At 40.4% G+C, this 24005-nt stretch overlaps 1 protein-coding gene across 8 annotated transcripts in view; it reads right to left on the bottom strand.

The window, feature by feature from the left end:
• DCLK1 (doublecortin like kinase 1) overlaps positions 1-24005 on the bottom strand; it is a 331791-nt gene that overhangs the window by 53024 nt on the left and 254762 nt on the right. For 3 of the 8 annotated variants that reach the window (XR_009005950.1, XM_057533165.1, XM_057533163.1), the window contains 2 exons: positions 9229-9316; positions 6442-6550 (listed from right to left, as the gene is read on the bottom strand). Coding sequence is in view for 6 of the 8 variants with exons in the window: in XM_057533165.1 (XP_057389148.1) it covers positions 6442-6550; positions 9229-9316 (197 nt within the window). In the remaining 2 variants the exon portion in view is untranslated. Of the gene's footprint in view, positions 1-6441; positions 6551-9228; positions 9317-15393; positions 20284-24005 lie in introns of those variants that run through there. The other 5 variants (XR_009005951.1, XM_057533169.1, XM_057533164.1 and 2 more) reach the window with 2 other exon arrangements.

Genomic DNA, 24005 nt, shown 5'->3' with positions numbered 1-24005 from the left:
CACACTCTTTAGACTTGGGCTGTCTGCACCCCTGTGTGTTCCGCTGGAAAACTAGCGGATGAGGTGCTTAAGGAGCATAGAAAGGGAAACAGCCATTAACTGAGCATCCCGTGACCTCTTGGGCCTTTCATCGCTGTCTCATTTGATAGAAGTGAAATGCAGGTGACAATGAAAATAAACTCGCTCTGCCAAAGCCTCACGGCAGCACTAAGGTCACAACTTTGAGCTCTTGGGGTCTCTGCTTCGCATGCAGCCCAGCCAACATTACCCCTCCTCCGTGGTGGGTGTGGGAAGGAGGGCTGAGTCACACTGCAGCTTTAGACAGCTTCCTCATTTGTGTTTCCATTTCCAGAACACTGTAGTGCCAACCACGACAGGTCTACCGTCAAAGAACACAACGCATACTTAATAATCATCAGAAGCCACTACTTCACAAGCACTGCCATTTCATATCTGCTGGGGAAACCAAGAGAGTCTAGCTTTTTACCTACAGATAAAGGCCAATTTTAGGGGTCCAAATGAATACAATGGGAGTGAAGGTGATCAAGAATAAAATTTTAAAATAGGGTTTTAAAATTTTCAGTATGGAGAATTTCCTAGTTGCACATTATGGCAAGAGCAAGAGAGTGAGAGCCTCCAAACAAATCATAAGGCCAGGTATTAACAGTGTGTTTCAAGGGCATCTTAGAAACCATTCATGTCATTTACTTCTAAAAATACTTCTTCCACTATACCTCCAGGACCTTCAGGGTACTAGCCTGTGGGGAAAACAATAAACATTGACCAAGTTGTTATAATTGTATCTGATGAATGAAACTAGATTGAAACAATCATTGTGAAGCTGATTTTCTCCACTAGAGAGCGCTGTGGTTCGGATGCGAGGAGGTAAACCCCTCTGCCTCAGGGTGGTTCCCCTGCCCGGGCGCGGGGTACCCAGAGGAACCCGAATTGCCTCAGCCTCGTGAAGAAATGGACTGAGAGCCCCAAGTATGCCTCTGTTGATTCTTCAGGCCTCCGTGTGGGCAGAGAACATGACGGAGGAAGGCTGAGTCAGGGCTTGGGGTGCTAGATAACCCCACATAAACGCCAGACCTTCAGCAAGGCTGTGTGCGTATGTACTATGGGATGGGGGTGGAGAAAAAGCACTTCAGTTAGAGGGCCAACAAAATACTTCCCATTAGAAATTTAAAACGTACGCGCAAACAGATAAATGAGAACGTGAAATTACGCATCTACGAGGGGAATCCTCGCATCACAGAAGGAGCACAGGGTCCCTTTCAGTAACTCTTCTTAGGAGGCTTCTGAAGAGTTTGTTTGCAAATTTGAACATATTTAATCAAGAGGAAAACTAAAAGCTGAAGTGTTTCTGGATTCCGCTTTTCATGAATCAATAAAAATTATGACAAAGCAAATCTAAGACTGGAATACATGAGCAATTCCCTATCTAGTTTAAGATGTTTCATTTGATGGCAGGGAATCTGGACTCTTGGTCTGACAGCTTTGATAAAAGCCAGCAGTCCCAGGCAGGGACAGAGAGCTAGAATGGAGCCGACACTTGGATTCAGTGCCTCCACAAAGGGGATGGATGGGATGGTGCTGGTCAGAAGATAGAAGAATTTCTTGGCTTTGTCCTCCCCATGGTTACCAATTGATCCTCTGTTTCCCTAGAATGAGTAACACTTCAGCTTTGCTACACTCAAAGCAAAGAGCTGGTGTGGGACCCAGGAAGGCTGAAAATCCTCCTCTACAGCCGGATAGACAAGGAACAGAATTCCCAGGGAACAAGAGGGTGTATTGGCTTCCAGGACACCAAACAATCAGGTTAGATGCTAAGCCTACAGCTGAGGGGAAAATGCAAGCAAACGTGGGCTGCAGTGGCCCTAGAGCTTACTAGGAAAAAGGACCTTGTGGGCTGACTACCCAAAACCTTACAAAATAGGATTAAACACTCAATTAGATTTACCCATATTTTATATCAGACAGTGAACCCTGTGGGGGACCACCAAAATTAATACTGAAAGGTTTCTTTCTGGATTCCTTGAGGACAGAACTATAAAGTCACAATAAAATCCTTAATTACTAGAAGTGCATGTTTATAGGAAAGTAGCTGAATCTGGAAAATGAGACTAAAAACAGGTGCTAGGACTAAATGTACACCATAAGAATAAAAACTTCATTGCTTGCCTTAAGTTGGTAAATGAAAACATTTGGCAAGAAATAAAACCTCAAATAAAATATCTGCCTTCCTGCATACCCTAAACTCTGAGGACCACTGCCCCCAGGTAATCATTCAGCAAGCAGTAACGAGCATGGTTCTTTGGTGGCTACAGAGGTGATGGAGACCTGGTCTTTGACCTCAAGGAGTCTACAGTTCCGTGTGTCGAGAAGGAGAGAAGACACCTGGATTGCTGTGGAACAACAGGCCATTTGCTTGTATGCTCCTGAAATTATATTCTTGACCTTTTATGAAATTACAGAAACCTCAAATGCCACAGCCAAAGCGGCAACAGCAGAACAAGCTTTGTTTTCCTCCTTGTCTACAGGAACTCAATTTGTAAGGTCACTTTCCTATTAAGTTTGACCCAAGGCTAGAGCTCGAACTACTAGGGAGAAATGTCTGAATTTTACAAACTTGAACTAAATCTACTTTTTCAGGTTTGTACTAAAAATGGTTTGGAGAAAGCCGTCTTGTTTAACTTAATGACTCTCAGCCCTGGGGCAGTCTTCTTCTCACCCTTTCCCTCGGCCCTGGAGGGCAGCAGAATGTTTACGAAAAGGGTGCTCTGGACCAATGTGCTTTTGGTGGTTTGCTCTGTTTTGAAGATTTTTATAAAGACCATGTGGAAGAGGAAGTGTGGCTTCCCAGGCATTCCTCTGACATAGCATTTACTGAATTTCAAGGCAATCCTTTGCTTATGCGGCAGGTTCTCAAGCAAAGGGGCCCCGTCTTGACTCTCTTTGTAGCCCTGGAAATGGCCCAGCGTAGGCCTGAACTAGCAGGGGCTCCAAACATGTTGGTGGAGTTGTGAAAACTCCAGAGGCTGGTGGCAGTTAGGACAGTGACAGAAAGACCCCTCCCCCAGGAGAGAGGGGTTGGTAAACAGCACCCTTTGTTTACCAAGTGATCATAATAAAGCTAAATCTCAGCCTCCTCTGTAAAGCAGAAAACGGAGGCATCCCAGAGTGTCTTGTCAAACATCTTCAGAGTAGAGTTATATTTTGAATTTGAACTTGGGCCCTATGGCTATCAGGTGCCAGAGCATCTTTAGGAAGGAAAGAGGAAAGAACGCTGTCAGGTAGCTGAGAGATACTTAAAGTTCTTCATGCTGATGCATCCTCCAAATCTCACTTCAGAAGGAAATGCTTTCCAACTATAGGTACCTGGTTCTTGAAAATTCTGAAGATTTTCTAGGTGGATGCAACCCATGTTGCTGACACTAAAGTCTCAGCTCGTTCGGGTGGGTTTGGGCCTGCCTACCTTCATTGCCAGCGCTTTCGTTGTGTAGTTCTTTGGGTTCACAGGTGGAGGACAGAAAGAGGGAATCACGAGCAGCTAGAATTTTAATCCAGTTCTGACGCCTATGGTGCCAAAACATGCAAGCACTGCAGGTGGGGAGGAGGGCCAGGAGCCACCTGAGACACTGTCCCTGCTCATGACTGCATCACTGGTACCCGTGGCTTGAACGGTAATTAGTCCACACAGAGCCAGGAAGCCAGGGATGAAGGGCATCTCATTGTGAGCCCTCTACCCGTGCTCGGACCTCTTCTTAGTGCTTTTCAGCTTCTTGAGTTTTCTTTGGGGCTTCGAAAGGCTCCACAAAACAGCTTCAAAAGTCCACCAACATCCTTTAGCATGTCCTCAGGGCTCCTGAGGCCACTGGAGACTGCTATGGGGAGATAGGCAGAAATCGAAACAGACCTGGCATCCCCTACGGCGGGATGCGCTGGCATGGGACCAGGGGAGGGACGGCCTCTGCAGCAATGTTACTGCATCCATTACTGCAGGAAAACCTTCCCTGTGACAGCGTATTATTAACAGAGGAGAGGCGTACTTGGTCTTTTTAATACATATTCCTCCTTTAAAATATGACAGAATGTACCCCCGCAAGCAATGTGTGCCACTCAAAACATTCTTAGTTCCCTTTTATTTTCCTGGACCTCTGGAAAATATTAAAAGATTGTTTCGTGATACCTCTGCGGAGAGAGGGCAGATGCCATATGTCCTTGTTCAGCGGGAGTGGAATACTAACACTTTTGGGGAGCAATCTGGTGTTGAGACTCTGACGATTCGTATGAGACCCAAGATGTGAACTCATGCAAAACGAACACAATCCAAACCAGAAAGAAAGAAATTAATTCAGGATGGAGAAATGATAAATTTCTATCATGGGAAGACCAGGGCTGTGGGACTGAGATGCTATCATGATCCGAGGACGGGCACATGGCCACCACGCCAGCCTCAACAGATGACGCACCCTGGCAAGGAAGCAGGCGCCTGTGGGGGAAGGGCACGGGGATCTGCTAGACACGGGGTTTTCTGCTGCAGAGGAAATCAAGTTTAAAAGGGTTGGGTTTACTATCAGTAAAAGTATAAATGAAATATAAAATTATATAAACGCACACACACTTCCACCCCTTACTTTGGGGATGGCTTTCCCGATTTAACTTCTGTCTTCTTCGTACAGGGACAAATGCGTTGTGTGTGACTTTGGCTCAGCGAAGCCACTTTCTTACGGAAGACCCCTGGTCTGAGGCAGGAGGCACTGGTGCAGAGTGGTCCAAAGGCGTGGGTTTTGGAGCTGAACTTGAATCCATGCCTTGCTAAGTACTTACTAGCTGAGTACTTACTTACTTGGGCATCTAGCTTCTCCGGGCGTTCTTTATATAAGATGGAAACAGTTTGGGATTATATATAATCCCACAACTATGGGATTATTATGATAATTAAATGAAGTATCGTACGTTAAGGGCCTTGTATATAGTTTATGCTCAGTAAACAGTGGCCGCTCCTGTTTGAGGAGGTGTGAGGCCCAGGAAAGTAATGGGAAAATTTCTATATTTCGCAGTCATGCAGCAAATGGTCAAGCTTCATGGCGGGAGTGGGGGAATGAGGGGGAGAGGGGAAAAGCGGGGCGAGCAGGGTCACCAAAGGGATTTTTCAAGCTGCCTGTCCCTCACGCCCGTCCCTGACACAGAGCAGCTGCTCTAGGGGGTCGCTGTCACCGTCCTCAGGAATGGCTGGGCCCAGCTGGTATGTTGAGTGGGGCAAAGTCTGAGACCCACTGCTCCAGGGGGACCTAAGGAGGGCTCCACTACCTTAGTCGGGCAAAGGGTAAAGGGAAGCAAATCAGTGGACACTGGCCAAACTCAGGACCCTCACGGTGTCTGAGGCCCTGGGCAGGCGTCCAGCTCTAATGTGGCATGGATCTTCATTTCTAAGTCAAAGGACTTGGAGAAAAATAAGTTCTGGGTCTTGCTGACAGAGCCTCTAGTCTGAGACGTCCTCTCTGAGTGGAGGTGGAGCTTAGAGCATTCTTTCCATACAGTGTTGAGAACTCGGGCAGCGCACAGGGCCCTCTCCCAGGGAGTAGCGGGAAGGGGAGCAGAGAAGAGCAATGGGGAAGGTGCTCACCCCACACCAGCCCCCAGGAAGCCAGCGGACACACTCCCTGAAGGAAGCAGGTGGGTGCCCCCCAGCTTCCCAGTACTCTGCTCAGCAGCCCGGAGAGGAAGCTGCTGGCTGACCGGGTCCCCCTTAAGAAACGAACTCCAAATCTCACGCTGGGCTTAGGGTTTGAGGCGGTCTTGATCTGGGCTATGACTCTTACTTGTCACTTCTCCAACTAGTAGCCCCGGCTACTGTCCTTGATTAGGTATCAAGGGCCCAGGGATAAACCTTTCACTCTAAGTCCTTCCCTTTGGCCCACAAGAGTGCCCAGATCATTCATTTCAAAACATTTTAATGTATTAAATGCTGTATTTGCCAGGATCAGAACAGATACATTTTGAAGTTTTTTGAAGTTACTGTACTTAATTTTATGAAAGTTATATGTTAGAGATATACACCCCATTTAAGAATGTTCTGACCTTTACAAAACGTCTCAAAAAAGTGCCGGAAAAACTATTCAATAGTTCTTTTTGTTTGTTTGTTTGTTTTTTTAACAAAATAAAAGGACTTACCTGAAACCTCTGGCAAAGTTTTGCTGACTACATTAAAAAGAAAAATCAAAGTCCTTAATTTATAGATTGTCCCCAGGAATCACTACATTTTTCAAATCTGTTGTTAGATGGGCTTTTCTTTCTTTTAAATATTTTTTACATCTGGAGTTGAGACATTAACCTATTCCATATGTGCCACAGACCGCAAATAAAGACGCTGTCTTGGAAAACATAATGCCAAGTGCTTCCTTTAAAGCTCAATGCAAATGATATCCTTCTCACCTTTCTACACATTCCTTGACAACAGCAAAATTTCCATCTCCTATTGTCCTTCCGACTTTATATCGTTCTGTTATTGTGGCTGGAATCTGGAAGCCTTCCTCCAGCACTTCTGAAAGAATCATTAGTATGTTTTTACTGGTAGAAAAGGGAACACAGATGTTGCACAAAAGAGACGTTTAGAAGTATCATCTAATAGACTGGAACTGATTCAGCGTCAATATGTCATTTTCTGTATAGGGAGGCCAGTCCCCGACTCCCACCTCCTTGCCGACATTGCATCATCAACCGTTATTACTAAGACGAATGATAAACTAAAAGGAAACATAAAATGTACGGGGTCCACTGCCACCTAGGTAAGAGCAACTTATGCTTTCTGCTGCAGTGGGGATTCTGAGGAGGAAGTTTCACTTTTCATTTCATGCCAATTTGATCAATAGCGTTTAATGCATACCCATGGTGTCCAGAGAAATGACATTCTTAGGTAGGGAGGAAAATGCAGTTCGTAAGGGACTCTGGGCCTCTTGACATTGTACAAGCATGAAAAATGCCTGCTGTCTGGACACTTTGCTTTACTACATCCTGAAATAGAGATCTCCGTAAAATTCCTTATGAACTAAGCACTGATTGCCACCCCTCCCCAGTATCAATGAGCAGATTTTAGACAAATTTCTCACCAGCAACCTGAGCAGCAGATGTTGAGTTAAAACTGCAATATCTATTATGTCTGTGAACAGAACAGTTTTGTAGTTTCAATTATGTTAGTGCCACTAACACAACGCATTTTCCCCCTTAAAATGCATTTTGAAATATTTTACAAATGCCTAATAATGCTTTAAATATCTAAGGCCATAAAACTAAATAAGCCACACTTAGGTCACATAAATATAGTGGATAACCTTTAACATCTTAGGGGTATAAAAAGCCTTTTATAGCTGGGCTCTAAAATTTACATGCTTTAAAGTTATAAATCCTGGCTTTCCCTCAGGCAACCTGAATACAAAATGTGATGGAAGCCTAGTGTGCTTTCTAAATGTGCTCCTTTTCTGACCTTTAATCATAAACTGAGACTAAACATTCTTCTCAAAATAAAATTAAAACCGTAGGTGGCAAATGGGCTTTCTTGGCGATTTCCGTGTTCTCATTGAGTTTAGTCTGCAGGGTTGGGGAACGGGAAATGGAAACTCACAATCAGCAGACATCTGCTTTAGGACCCTTACTTATTCTGGTTTTGTGATCATTTCCAATCTGCACCACTCTGGATTCTAGAGTGGAGGAAATTTCTGGAAAGCGTGTACAAATGTAGGACATTTGCTGCTGCTACTTTTGTCCTCGGCATTTGTGCAACCTCTTCACCTCTTTACAGGTGACATTTTACGTTTAACCCACTAGAAGCGATCTCAGTGGTCTCCGGAATAAAGCGAGAGCTGAGGAGACTTACCTCCACTCCCCCCGACCCCCTCCATCTCACCCCAAAGAAGCCACAATTTTGCCTCCGTTTGAAGGATTCAGCCTGGGGATTTTTATCTAGCCCATGGTTATTACAGAAAATGGTTGGAGAAGTTTCAAATCCACTGCAAAACACTCGAATTTACAAAATATCTCTCAGATGACGCGGTCTTAAGACTCTTTACTACGCAGATAGTAAAAGTAACCATCCTTAGCTGTCAGAGGCAACCCTGGCTTCAGATGGGAAATGTAGGGAGGTACTTCCATCCTTCCTTCCAACTGGGCACCCATCTGGAGCACATGGCTTGGGATTTTTTTCCTGACTATTGATAAAAATGTATCTTTTAGGCTTTTGGCTAAGAAGACTTAGCCAAAAAGGCTCTGTCAAGGACCATTTCATTTCATTAAGTAAATAAAACACATTGGAACAAAAGAGCCTTCTGGATGGCTGAATTTCATACTTCTGGAAATACCAAAAAAGTCTGATATTGCATGGTAGTCAGGAAATAATCCTTGGGTAAGTCAGGTATCTCACATAACATAATAAAAGTGTTTCCCCCAAATGGTACTTTATTGGAAAATTAAATCATATTATTTAAAACAAATAAGAGGTGCTGATTCTGTAACAGTGACTTGATCATATCAGTTTTATACTTTAGTTTCTAAATAATTTCTCATAATTGATTTGAGCCTGATAATAACCCCCAGGGAGGAAACAGGCATATATTACAATCTCCATTTCATAGAAGAAAAACTGAGATGTGGAGAGCAGAAGAGGCTTATCTAAAACAATCCAGGAGTTAGCAAAAAAGTCTATTCTGGAATCCACGTCATCTCACCACTTTCTAAAGTGAATTCACTTAAGGTCCAAAGGATATTTTTGCAACTGCCATCAATTCATTCTTTTTGTAAAGCCAGATTTTCACATTTTGACTTCACTTAAGTTAGAGTACCTCTGCAGGGCTATCACCGTCAAGCAAAAGAGTAAAGATGTCTTTCTTGTTCCAAAAAGTGAACAGAATTTGGAACAACAAAGGCAACAATTACCCCCTTTTATTTGCAAAGTGGGCAATAGCTGGCCTTGTTAGGTTGCTTATACCTTCAGAGGATGGGAAACGTCTCCACATTAGGCTAACTCCCTCTTCCTGGCCCCCGAGAGTAGATACCATCCCTGGTGGGAGCCACGTTCAGTCCTACCCCCTTGCTATGAGCCTCTGAAGCTGCTTCAGACTCATTCTGCTGGAGAAGTGACAGTCTCCCGGTGGGTGTAAATTTAGCCAGCCCACCCTCTGCCCAAGTACAAGCTGAGCCTTCTCCTCAGACACCAAGTCCAAAGCTCACCACCTTCTCCAGGTCCGTCGTTCTCGTCCATCGAGCTGCAGACTTTGGTGGATGCAAGTGAAGTGGAGGAACCTCCATGCTGAGAGCTCTGGGGGGAAACAGAAACAGAGAATAAAAGTCCTCGGTCCCACTACCCGAGTCTCCAGGTGCTGTGCCCAGCCCAGAATCTCGGGAGGTAACTGTACCCACCACCAGGGAGAAATTGGTCTTAATACTCGGGAAGGGAGGTTCTTAGACTATTCGGTTCGGACTACCTCTCCACCGGCCCTGTTACCCAATAATAGACGGCACTAACTGAGTCAGTTTCATCATTGTCCCTCTGGATGTTCCATGACTTTTTATTTCTTTTTCTCAAAATTAGCATCCTTTTGCTCACTGCTTAGGTTTGGCAGATTTGAGGTCCCTCACCTCACTCTTCCACACTCTTATCTGCAAACAGGCTTCAGATAAGGGGTCATTCTGATCTCTTTTTTTTTTTTTCTATTCTTACCATAGAAAAAAATTTTCTTCAGTTTGTTTTTTATGGAATATCCTTTAAAAAATATTCAGCTTTGCCACATCCTTGGAGAAAGGTTAAAGAGTGGGTTTGTTAATTCCACTTTGAGGTAAAGGCATAAGCACCAAGCAAGTTATTGATACGTTAAATGTTACATAACAGGAAAAATTTACTTATTATTACTTTTATTCCTGAGGCAAAGATAGAACTGAAAGCCTAAGCCTGTGATTCCTTTGTAAATTTTGGGTGTATCTGGACCCAAGACCCATGAGAGCAAACAGCGTAGCAACTATATTACAAAGCTCAGAGGATGAAACAATACCAAATATTTAATACTGTGATCAGCCAGGAGGCAGTACTTTAACAATGAATCTTTCCATTCCTCTGTCTATTCCTTGAGAAAACAATTTGCACATTTCAATGCTATTTCTAAACAGTGAACACAGCTTGTCCTAAAAGATCCTCCTTCTGTTTCCCTGGGTTTATCCACTTGGTTGGCCTGATGGGAGCCTGGAGGCGGTGAGGGGGCGGCATTGGCTCAGGGTGCCGGCTGTCTGTGGAGCAGAGAGAAGGGAGAGAGCATCTGTAGTTGAATTAATAATGAAGAGGTGGTGAGAAGCAAAGTTGACCTACTTCTGCTCTGCTTACCTGTCTCCCTTCAACCTCCTCCCCATTCCATCCAGCACAAAGTAAGTAGGAAGAGAAGTTTTACGTACTGTCATTATGCCCAACAGTATCTTGCCATTACGCCCAACAATATCAGGAAATTCAAAGATTTTAGTTTTCACCCAAAGGATGAATATAATCAGGCAAACGCTACTTCAGTCACTGCAGCGCCATTTGAGTCAACTGCCATAGCACATTCTCCTGGGTGCGCTAAGATGACCACGTTCCATGGGACGAGTTCATCAAAGCTGACAGGTGACACGATGGGAATAAAAGTTAAATGCGTGGCATTGATGCATCTGCTTCCTCATAGGACTTTCTAGAAGTTTTGTGGTTACTCTAGTACGCCACATGCCTGAAGGTCACCTAGTCTGTGTGATGTGTCTTTTATCTTCCAGTATTGTAATAATCCCCCAATCCATCAGCCTGGTGACTTGAGCTGTTTCCATCCTCTCTCATTCAAACTCCCTTTGTGACCAGAAGCACGCATTTGTCCTGTGGCAAGCCAGAAGGGACTCAGATTGCGACCCTGAAACAGAGTTTTTCTTGCTGGGACACTGTGTGGTCATAACCAACTCTGTCGAAGGCACTATAAATGCATGAGCCTCTAAGTGTGCTCTGCTGACTTTTACGGATGTTTGTTTGTGAAAACCTGGTATTTATAATATTGGAATACATGGCTGAGACAAGGCAGATTTACAATGTCGAGGTTTGGAGAAAAGAAACATTAACGCTACCGCATTTGAGGGGACGGTGTGTGTTTTCCAGAACAGGGAGATCTTTTATCCCTTGTGTCATTGCTCGTGCTGTAGACAAACGGTGTTCCAAGCGGAAAAGCAGTAAGGAAATGTCTAAAATGTAGACTTTCTCTTCTGGGCCTTCCGGTCCTTGAATTTCTTCCAGCAGCATCACAAATGGTGTTTAATAATGCAGACACATTGTGGTTTGGGATGGCAGGTGCTGTCCTGTCATATGGCGTTTTAGATTTTAGAATACAAAGACACATTCTTTCAGAATCAAGCATTCAAATTAATAGACTAGTAGCGTGTTTCCTAGCAAGGATGTCCACAACTTATGGACTCAATTCCAAAATCTTGTTCTTTTAATAAGAACATCAGATACTCAATACAGAATTCTGACCCAAATAATACGAAAACATCTTTTAAACTGTAATGTTTAATAAACTTGCTGGATATTATTCACTAAACTGCCTTATCAACTAATGAATTGCATTTTCAATAGTGCCACCAAATGTCTGATGCCCTGAAAGCTGGCCATAGTGCCAGCTGTGTTTTTCTCTGCCTTACGAACAAAAAACCCCTCAAGTTTTTTAGGCTCTGGTTAAAAAAAAAAAAAAGTAGGGTTAACACAAATCTGCTTATGTTTAAAATTGCTTATTTTCAACTTTAGGTTTGAAAACGTACTCCAAGCCATTTCAAATTTCATACTGTCTGAAGGTAACAGACAATTGTAAGAGAAAAACATTTAATTACAAACACGGTACTCTGAAAATGGAAAGTTCTCATTTTATTTACTATGCTCAAATTACGTAAAATAAATATATTAAATTTCTAATGGTGTTACCTCTTCTTTTCCCCAAAGAAGTAAGATAGTTAACATTATACACTTTTCCAAGACAATGACCATTCATGGATTCAACGAATTTCAGGGACTGAAATGGACCTTAAATATTACCTGTTCTAACCTACTTCCACTGAGAGACCAAATGCCCACTACAAAAATCCCAGGCATGTGGTCAAATGGCCTCTGTCCAAACACCTCCAATACTGAACACATTACTTCCTACGGCAGCCCCCTAATTGTTAGTGAGGCAAAGAAAGTTCTTCCTTAAGTTATGTTCAAATGATGCCCCTCCACATTTCCTATTTGTTGTTCTTAGCTCTCACCTCTGGATCCACCCAGAACAGTGCATTTCCCAAGATGACAATGTTTCCAATATTTGGAAAGAGATACTTGGTCCCTTCTGTGTCTTCTCTTTTTCAATTTCAATAATTCCAGTTTTTTGGGTTGTCAGTCATCAGACAGGGCCCCATGACCCCTTGACCCTCCAGTTGTCGATTTCTCTGGTTAATGCTGGTGCCCAAAACAAATGCAATATTCTAGGTGTACCTTGACCAGCACAGAGAGAGAAGGGTAGAGCTTTCTTCCTTGTGAATAGAATATTAATGCACTTTAAGATCATATTGGCTTAACAGTAACAACATAACTTTTAAGCCTACACTGAGCTCACAGTGTGTTAGATATCCTTATTCTGTATTTGAGAGGTTGGTGTTTTGGATCAAGTCTAAGACTTCTCATTTACTCATGTTAATGTCATATTTATTACATTCATATCCTTCCAGCCCGTTAATTTTGGATTCTGATTTTGTCACTTAACATTTTTGCTGTCTCTCCCAGTTGAAGTCATTCAGTAATCACCACAGCCCTTTGAGTACCCTGGTAACTACTCCTAAATATACTACCTTGGACGGTGTGGGAACATTTTGATTATTGCCCATAAGTCTGATTGAAGGATTTTGAAAATACTAAAGGGAAAATGTGTAGGTTCTTGTTGTTTAGAATTAACCCAATGAGATGAATCAGCCTTTCTCTATGACCTACAGAAGCTAAAAGGCCCACTTATATTTTTGCATGCTTATAAATGAAATCAATTTACTTATTTGGTTTTTCTGAGAAGAGAAACCATTTTATAGGATACATGATGATAAGATTTTGTGTTTGCTTCAGTCAGTATGCGAATTCCAAGGCATATGGGTGTACAGTGCAAAACACACAGTTATTTTAGAATTTAATGCAATTAGCTGCTCTAAGAGATATTCTGACATTTGAAATGTCATCGCTTCCAGGCAGATTTAATGGGAACCAGGTGGGCAGGTTGCTGGCACCTGGATGCTTTTATGGTACACCTTCATAAAAGCACTGGCCTAAGTAAGAACACATCCTAAGTGTAGCTATTTAGCTCTGGATCATGTATCAGATGGAGAACATACCATACTTTTTTGAAGTAAGTGAGAAAGCTGACATAACAGTTCTAACCACATTTTACCAAGATGTATCTGATGACTATGTAGTAAAAAAAAACAGTTCATTTCAAACATAAATGGTACGAGTTCCTCCTGCCATTTGTATTAATGGCACTCAGCTGGGGTCCACACCGAATAATGACTACAGAAATATCCGATTGATCCAACTGATGTAATCAAGGTAGAAAAATCTCACCAGATAACTTTAGCTTTGTCTGGATAATTACATTGTTTCCACTTCACATTCTGTCTTGGCATGCAGTTATTACTTGGTTAACATTTTTTTTGGAAAATGGCAGTAAAAGAATTTAGAAATCAACTGGATCAATTTTATAAAGGAAACACAACCAACAAATATTTAACAAACTCAAATAATTGTCTTGGTGATCCTGACTTGAGGCCTATAGAATGTCTAAAGATAATCTCATATAACAAAATTAAATCATAACCTTTGTGTAGAGAGCTTGAAATCCAAGGGGCTCTGTGTATATAGAAAAAACATATACTCATTTACTTTCCAAGTGGGTAGAGAACAATAAGTTGACGCCATCAATCTACAGTAACTAATAAGGCTCCATTACTCGAAACAAGGCACAAAAGTAATTCCTTTTTCCAAATTCCCTTGTCTGCATTCTCCATAGCATGCATAACCTAAAGTTTATGGCATAGCAAACACGTGCATAACTCAGAATGAATACTGAAACGCGTAAAAAGTTATAGACATTTGGTCAAAGTTTTAAAAGGACTGTAGAACTATCATTCATAAAATAGGTTTACTTAGAGGAAGAGAAAATGAAAATGGGAATACTGGCATTAAATCTATGTTAGTGAAAGCACGGAGCCAAGATATCAAAAATAAACACGTTTAGTTATGACTCTGTTGTATGGGGCAGTCTGCCTTGCTGCTACCGTCAAGTCACTATGCTCACTTAAAGCCAGGATCTGTACATTTAGAATCTCAACCATTTGTCTTGGTGGGCACCAGGTCTCCTCTTAGGAGTTCCTCGCTGTGAAATCACAGTTTGGAAGGGGAATCTCCTCTCAATAAAATAATTCCCTCCATGACTTACTCCTCAATTTGGATTCCCAGCACTACTCTTTCAGGCACCTGCTCCATTTCACTTTGAAGTCTATTATATTCAGAAAGTAGAAGCACAATTTGGAATTTTATAAATTTGTAAACATTCCTTCCAGTTGTGCCATTATTGTTTTGAGTACTGACTATATTTAGGTTATCATGGAAATAATAAAGAGAACCAATTAAAGCAAACTATAATTTTAAGGTTAAAATGAACCTAGCAAAAATGTTAGATTTAAAACCAGAATTTTAGACTTCTATAATAATTTTAATGTAAAAAATTTTTTTCTAACTAGGCCAGTAGAATTTTCTATTCTCCCTTATATACCATATTAAGAATGAAACAGATTATGGATTTTTGTTCTATATTAAGTTGGGTAATCAACTTTGTTATTATAGTTATTTTATGATATATTTATTTATTTAGCGCTTTTAAAATACCTTTCATACACACACATGCACCTATATACACATGCACATTTTTTTCCCCCTGCAAATTAGATGACCTTGGGAAAAATGCCTTCATGCCCAGGAGGAAGTTGCTATGGTTAAAATTTCTTTTTTTCAACCAGTTGCCAATTTGTTTGACATATTCACCATTAATGCAACCCTGAGAGGAAAGTGTATTAATGATTTTAATATAACCAACTAAAACAGAATTCTTCATCAAATAGTCTTATTTCATTGTTATTGTCAGTATTTTATACTTCGGATGTCGTGCGATGTCATTCTGCAGTATCTCAGGTATCATCTGCTGATGCTAATTACATCATAAAACACCATAAATATGAATATGAATGTAACCCTTACCCCACACAGTCATTTCAATTTCAATGTCTACTTATCAAGTTTTCTGAAAGAAACTCACTGAACAACATAGGTGGTTTTTCCTGTTTATTAGTTATTTTTAAGGTGGTAAGTGTCACAACATTAACTTTGAGAGGAATAACATGGTCCAGTGTGAAACACAACGTACAATATTTTACAGTGAAGCCACAGTAAAAAGTGATGGAACTTTCAAAATTGGGTAGGTCAATGAAACATTTCACCATTTCGCTCTGTAAAACTCTGCTGATGGCCTCAACTGATGGGTTTTTAAAACATGTTGCTGTTTAAAACATTTCAACACCAAATGCTTTTTTTAAGAGAATACACATCCGAGCAACTCAAACTGTAAGCAGGAAATATGTCAACCTCTCTACAAAAATTTTATCCAAATTTACAACATTCATAGTATATTTCAAAGTAAAATGACCTTAGAACAAATAAACCTAATTCCTTGCTTGTTGATGAATATAAACTCAAAGAAACACATCACAAGAAAATTAACTTTCATAGTTCTTTGCCTATGACCTTTCAGATACCTACTACCCTGGCTTCAAAACCATTTTGTGGCCATATATAATACAAACACCCATGTATTACATGCAACATTTATACTATCTTGGAATTTATCCATCGTCTTTACTAAAATGAACCACATTTTAAAGACACTATATATCATGCACCCTGAAAAATTACAGCTAGGGCCTCAGATTTCCTATCTTTTCCACATGCATTACAGGCACAAAGTTACAAATATTTTTTAGCTGACAGTATAACAAACTGCATCAGGCAACTGGTATTTCGAATTCAATATATCTCTAATTTTCACACTATAATTCTGTGGGATATCGTTGTCACTGACATGCACAATTAGAGATGCTGGCCAGGCTAATGCAAATATGTATAAGTAGGAAATGTATGTATATATAGCATTGGGTTGGCCAAAAAGTTCATTCCCAATATATTCATTCAATTAACATTTTCAGGAGTGTGTATATTTGTTATACACACATACAGTAAGTATAGTAGGGTTACTACTGAAAATACATCAATAGTTTAGAATCGTGTTTTGAAAGAACATACAAAACTGCCTTACAGGTTATCTGGCTTTGCAATTCAACTTACTTCAAATCAAACACAGTTTGGATTCTCTTCGATTTATGTTTCAATATAATTACTCACCTACTCACAACCCTATAAATCAATACTTCCTTTTTTTAGTGAACACTGACTGACAATCACCACATGTCATACACATTAAAGAAACATCAGTGATAGTATATAATCATTTTAATAATAGAATATCAGGACATAACAATATAAGCATTAATGTATGTTTATATTTAAGAGTTAACACAATATTGATTTATCTGAATTTGAGATTTTTGTTTAACTGGATTCCAAACTGTTTAAAATAAATCAGTACATCTGCCTATTATTTGGAACCATTTTGCCATACTAGTTTAGCAAACGACTTTTGAAGTTAAATATGCCTCAATTAATATGTCATGGGTACTGATTTACGACATGAAAGGTTTTACATACAATTCCACAAGAGCCAGTAACTTATAAGGCTGTGTCACAAATACCATACTCTACTATTTATGGTCTATAAACATACACAAATACTTACATAAGCACACCCATATACACACTGAGCCCTGCAAACACCTACACACCTGGGTAGATATATGGCCACATATGAAAAATTTAGTAGTCCAATAGCTAAATTATATGGAATTATTTTTTTAAGGATATTATTCTGTATATTCATTCATTTGTATTAAGAAATGTGGCTTTTAGATTTCATTATTTTTAAATGAAAAAAAAAAAAATCATGTACAGATCTGCAGTGGATGCAACCAAAATACCCCTGCTGGTTAACATAGGGAACACATGTGGCACATGAATTCTGGTTCAAAATGTTTTTAGAAGATAGTATTTGATTTTTCTAATATTTAGATGAGCCAGTATAAGAACACAGGGATGTGTATAGATGGGTGTGGACCTGACACCTCTCAAAAGTCTATGACAGTATGAAAACATTGGGAACTCCTGCCCCACTCCACGTAATTAAGCAAGACAAAGAAGAAACAAACCACGAAGCTTTCAGAACCAGTCTTTGAGTTCACACTGAAGTTTATACTTGATATATAATTAGGTTTTGCATTTCTAAAATGCTGAAAGCAGGGATATGTTTATGGTATCGTTCTCTATGATGTCTAAAGGCGAAAATGTAAGTGCCAATGATCAAATTTTTCCTAGGGTGCAATGTCTTCACAGAACATTTAAGGTCTACCGTAAGGACAAAAATGCATTGCTTTTGCTGGAGGTCTCTTCTGCCCAGTAGAACAATTTAAAAATTCAGTGTCTAATTTTTTTTTTTTTAAAGAATTCTATAAGTAAGTAAATCTTAAGTGCCTATAAATCATCATTTCGGTTCCACCAATAAACTGAAAACTTCTGGTTTGTTGCTAAGGATTTTTTTAAATTTCTGCTTTAGTATAATGGAATTATGCTCTGCACAGGAAGAGATCTCAAAGTCTATAAATGGTGTGCTGTTTCAATCTCTGAGGAATTTTAGTTTCAAAAGTAAATGATATATATTGCCCCTGAACAGTCGTTTAATAAAAGTCATATGTTCAAAAGATTAAATGCTGTGGAATAGCATTTCCCTCGGAACTGCTTGAATGGAAAGTTGGCCATGATACCTATCGGCAATTAGTACAAGTCCAGTTTCTTTTTGCCATGTCTAAACAAAGCCCTGGGCTTCATATCAATTGGCAATATCTGCCACTTATCCAGAACAAATAGCGTTTATTGGACCTTTCTAAGCAGTAGTTGTCCATAAGATTGACAGTTCAGGGAAGTTAAAATTATTGGAATTTATTTTTTGTTCTGGACCATCTGACCCCACCAGATTTAGGTTAACTGTTCCACTGCTTTCTTTGCATTTTTGACAGTTCAGTCAAATACATACTAATCTTTTATGGACTCAACTGTATTAAGTAATGCATTTTACAAAGACATAACTAGAACAGACACCAGCATAGGCAACCTCACAGATGTTTACTGTTTCAGCTAAAACAAAGCAGCCTTTTGATCTCAGCAGGAGTCTCTGTTCATTTCTATTGGAAACAGTTTTAAAATCTGAAGTCTGGAACAGGTATTATGAACTGTTCTTTCAAGATGGAATGGTTCAGTTTGCGGTTCTCAAATAACCTGCCAGAGAAGTGTCTTTCTCTGCAACAGACAGGATAATGAGGCACTAATTTTTATAAGGCTAAGTTTTCAAATGCTGTTAGGTTGCCTGTACTGTTTTTTTTTTCTTCTTCTCCTTCTTATGGTTGGAATATTTTATTCACTTGGAAAGTGAGATAGTAACGTATGTAACTATAAACCAGATGGTAAAATTTGATAGTTGAGCAATTTATCAAGGAGATAAATGGATAACATTTAAAACTGTATATGACAACTGAAATTCTCTCCATTTTGAATCAAACATTTTGTTTTTAAATTCAATTTTCAAGTAAAATTTGAAAAAAAAAAAACCCAAGTAAAAGCCTCCAAGTGGCATCATACATCTTAAATTTATCACCTACTGAGATATGTCAAGCCTGTAAAATATCAAAACCATGCTACACAAGTCTTAAATTGTTAGTGTTTGAACTAGTAAAACTAAATGATCACTAGGGTATGTCTTAAATACGATAGACCATACACATTAAATTAGTTCTTAACATTCAGATTAAAAATAATTGTTTTATGTTTAAGCAAAGCTGACTATAATTTTTAAACAGAGGACTAGGAAAGCAGAATTAGTAGGTTAATGTTTAACAATAGGTTATAATCATAGACTTACTTAGTTTAACACAAAGGAGTTTTGCATATGAAAATTTCCAAAACACCAGTAAGATCCAGGATTTATCAGAGTAGAGATTTGGATATTTGGGGCCTGATTTATGTAGCACCATTTAAAAGAATTTTGCTTTTCAAATTGGTTTTTTGGAATAAGTCCAGACACAATTTTTTAGGTCTGTATGTTTAATAAAAAAAGCTTCCTAGCTTCAGCATTTACATATTTGAAAAATTATATATATGGTTGTAGGGAGGAATTATATAATTTATAGCAATGCCATTGAACAAATTCTTCATGTTTAAGCTAGACTTATGCTGTTTTCAATGAAAGGTAAGTTTAAAGAGTTAAATTTACTTTTTACAACAAAAATAAGGAAAGTTCCTATGCTTAACAAGAAAGTCTTCATGAGATATGTCTTTGACATGGGTGTTTTTCCTCACCTATACTAACCCACAAGATAACAAGTAGCTCTGAATACTGTCTAGGAAGAAGAAGAACCCTACTTGAATATTTTGATTATTTTGCAATAAAAGTCCTTTAAAATCAGCAGTGTAAAGTTTAAGAAGAATATAACTTTAAGAAAAAATGTCTGCTAGTGGCATTTTAATCTGCTTAGCCAGAAAATCTGTACAGAATTGTACAGAAAATTTGTATCTACATGTTTACTTATGATGAAAATGAAAACCCCATCTACAGAAATTATGACTGTCTTGCTACACCATTAGCATGTTCTGAAACTAAGATCGGGCCCATAAATGAAATTCATGTAGAGCCAGGCCTGGCATAAAAACCTCACCCACTGAGCCAGTCTGTGTTCAAGCTCCCTCAGTCAAATCAACGTAGGAGATATAAAAAAATATCTCTTTCAAGGATTAATACAAAATGCCTGGAGATTTCCTTTTATATGATTTAGGCTTCATAATTTCAAGGTATGCAAAACTCTTTTGTGTATTTTGCTGTTAGACTTTTGCTTAGGAAATGTGAAACCTTCACCCAACCACAAACCATATACACTGCTCCATTGTCTCTTTTACACTGAGTCTCCTACTGAATCCAAATCATCCGAAGAGAGGGGGCGATACAGGTCCTGTAAGATGAAGGGCAGTATAGATTTGTTTACTTGGCTTTCTTAGGTGCCCTGTGGCTCTCTTAGGAGTGGAACAACACTGAATGGGCATCCTTGGTTTCTGATGTCATTGAACCCTTTAGAGTCGTCAAATTTGGATAAGAGAAAAGATCATGAAACCATCTAAATAGATGAAAAGGGTGCTTATTCTGCCTTATTGGCTTGATCTGCTCATGAGCTTTTGCCTTCCTTTGTGTCGAGTTCTATAGCCCCTGAGATCTGTCAACACCAACTCTGCTACTATGTATCTAGGCAATTCTTCCTCCAACGGTTCCTTCCCATTCTGGGTAGAAGAGGAACGTGCTTACCTCAGGCAATAATTTATTAGGAGCCCCAGCTGGCATTCAGCAAATTCTGGTCCCAGAGTAGCAACTCAAGGGTTGCATTTGCACTGCGCATACACCCAATAAACATTGCCTTTTCAAAATGGTATGTTTGGAAGACAGAAAGAATGCGAACTTGACCTCCCTGCTCCCTTCCCAATGTTCTTCCTGGTTCCCCAACCGCTCTCCCATCACCTTCCCTCTTCTTCCCTCCGCCCTTTTCTGCTATGAGATCCCTCTGTTGGTCACCAGGCAACCAGCTCAGATCTGCAGAGAGTGTCTAGAATCCTGGCTTCTTTTCTATTTTGAACCACCCACTCTTCACATCATCTGACTGATCAGATAATCTACAAAAGTCAGCCATGTGGGAGTATCATGGGGAGCTTCATTCCACCTACACAATACAACACTTTTCTTCCTGATGTATTAAGAAATGGGACCCCAGAATGGGGGTTCATGGATGGAAAAGATCCTCCCGGATCTGCATCTGTGACCAAACGCGTCTAGACAGCAATTTAAATTAACAGTGTTTTGGGAAAATAGGACAGTTGCTTGGTACACTTGCCATCAGCGCTTTCAAGAAGAAAAATATCTGGCATGCAGACTCCTATTGTATAGGACTATTCTAAAATACCATAAGAGGTAACAAAAATATAATATTAAGGGAAGGAAAAAAGCTGATTAAACCATCATAATTAACATAAATAAAAATATAGACTTTCTTGTTTGTGAAGAAGCGGTCACATGTCTCAATAGTCCTTAAAAAAAAAAAAAAAAAAGCAGCTTATATTCCTGTGTTTGAAAATGAGGTAGGAAGTGTGAGTGTGTGTTGCAGGGAGAGACAGCCCACTCATTTTCCTGGCCACGTTGCTAGGCAACACAGAAAGAAAAGGAGAAGTAGCTACTGTTTTCCAATTTACAATAAAAAAGAGTTAATTTATTCTTTGAAGTGTCTTCTTTTAGCACTTGCCATCTTTCACTTATTTCAGTATTTCCTGCATAGGCCTATAGCCATTTGAGAAGAATATTAACCAAATTTGAAACAGGATCAGTTTTTAGGGATATTCTAGGCTCATTTTAACTGGGAGGGATTATTTGATGCAGTTGCCTCCACACCAAGATGAAAGCTCCTCTCACTAAAGCAGCTGGGAATGTTTCTACTCATTGACGTGGTACATGGACGGAGGATGTTCATTTACGGCCTCAATTCAAAAGCCTGGAAACTGAACCATCTCTAAACTATCTGGTGCTCTGCTCACAACATGTGCTTAATAAATGTTTTCAGATGATGATAAACCTTTTGTCTCCTTAAAACAAACGAGATTGTTTTTCCCTGTCAAGTACGGAGCTTGCACTGGTAGTTTAAATGACAAAATGAAGAATCTACAAGAGAACCATCCCTTATAATCATTTCCCAAGCGCTGGCAGTGTTAATTACATAAGCCATTGGCCAAACAGCTGCTACGAGCTGGATGGAAATCTTCTGCCTCAGTTGGACAAAGTCATAGGGAAGTAGGGAATACAGAGGGCAGAAGAAGCAAATTCTAGCCTCATTCTGCCAACAAAGGGACAGTTGAGCCAAGAGCTTTACATCCCCAAGATGGAAGTCTCCACCATAAGCCAGCAGGAGGGAAGCTCGGATCTGCAGCAGGGAGTCTCACTCATTCTAATCTAATCTCAACAACGAAGCATGAGCTAAATCCTGAATCTAATCTAATGGATGGATGAAGAGGGACTTCTATGCCAGGTGTAGTCTCCAAAGTATACACCTCAAAAGAGAGACTATTCTATGCAAGAGGGCCCTATCTGTCCTATTTCTTTTTCTTTTTCTTTTTTTTTTTAAGTCTTTATTGAATTTGTTACAATATTGCCTCTTTTATGTTTTGGTTTTTTGGCCACACAGCATGTGGGACCTTAATTCCCCAACCAGGGATCTCGAACCCGTACCCCCTGCATTGGAAAGCAAAGTCTTAACCACTGGACCACCAGGGAAGTCCCCAGTCTGTCCTGTTTCTAATGGCTGCCTCTATAGATGGGGGCCTCACTGGGTAACACTGATAAGAAAAGCATCACTCACTCCCCTAGCCCTTCCTCCACTCGACCACAGACATTGAGGAGATTAAATGAACTTGGCCCATTCTTCTGGTAGCTCACTAATGAGTCCTGTGCTTTAAAATGCCAGATTAGACTGTGGCCACGAAGAAGCCATAGTGAAAACACTCAGCTGGGACTGGAGTCGCATTATGGGGTTTTCTATCTGGAAAGAGCCTTTTATTTTGTTGTGTTTTGACTGAAGCCGGGAGAGGATAACAGACTTATCTAAGATAACACAGCCCTTTAGTGAAGGAGCTGGTGCCCAGCTCCAGGCCTCATCCAATAATCAAAACCAGCTGGACCTGATGCCAGGCGGTTCAGTGGAGCAGGGCAGTGCGACCTGCTACGTGGCGGGCCAGCCTCCAAAGGGGACCGGCGGCTGACTCATTCACCGCCCCCCCCCCTTAGAGGGTGTGTGGACACAACCTCGGCAGGAGGCTTGCAAAGAGGAGCTTCCCTCTTGGAGGCGGTTTAAATGTATGGAACATAAAAGTCTCATTTTAAAGCACATAGTACAAGAAACGAAATTCATGAATCCAATCTTTGAGTTCAAAAGCTGCCAAAGAGCCCTAGCTTCTTAGAATGTTCAGCGAGCAGCATCCTGAAACCTCCTAGAGCGCACCTCCCTCCGCACCTGGCCTGTGAAATCAGGACAATGAAAGGCCTCCTGTTGCCTCCACTGTACCATGCCCCTCCTCCCCGCCCCACTCCTTTGATTCCTGCCTTGGTCTTACTGGAAAAGACAAACCGCAGAGGTTGTGAGGGGTTCCGAACAGTAGTCCTTCCATCCTGAAAGAAAAGCTAATGCCACCCCCTTCCTCAGCATAGAGAAACGAACACTGTTTCCGGTAACTTTTTTGACTTTGGTCTCCAAGCTCAATCAACTTCTCCATTATTACACAGGAAGCTCAAAGATAAATGCAGGTCATGATGAAAGAGAAGGTGCTCCGTGTGGGTTTCATTCACAAAAAACACAGGTCACATGTAACCATCTCTGCAGCACAAACCCTCAGGGGCTCTGGACCACCATCCTTTGCCCTAAAGCAACTCCCACCAGGGCCCGCCCACCTCCAATCCAGGCACTTTTCCTTTTCCTTCTTAAGGAAGGCTGGTGACCAGTGATGATGTCTCTAATGAAACTCATTTCAGCTAAGGAAGCTTACAATCCAGTGCCATTAACGTCTTTGTGCGCTCGAGACAAAAAGAGTGAGGTATTTCAAAGTGAAGCAGCAACTGTCTATTCTTCCTGGAATTAAGATCAGGACA

The sequence above is a fragment of the Balaenoptera acutorostrata genome, chromosome 18 (genome assembly GCF_949987535.1).
Source record: "Balaenoptera acutorostrata chromosome 18, mBalAcu1.1, whole genome shotgun sequence".
In the NCBI taxonomy this organism is placed as follows: Eukaryota; Metazoa; Chordata; class Mammalia; order Artiodactyla; family Balaenopteridae; genus Balaenoptera; species Balaenoptera acutorostrata.
Note: the sequence above shows the minus strand (reverse complement) of the source record. Positions and strands in the feature narration are given on the sequence as shown.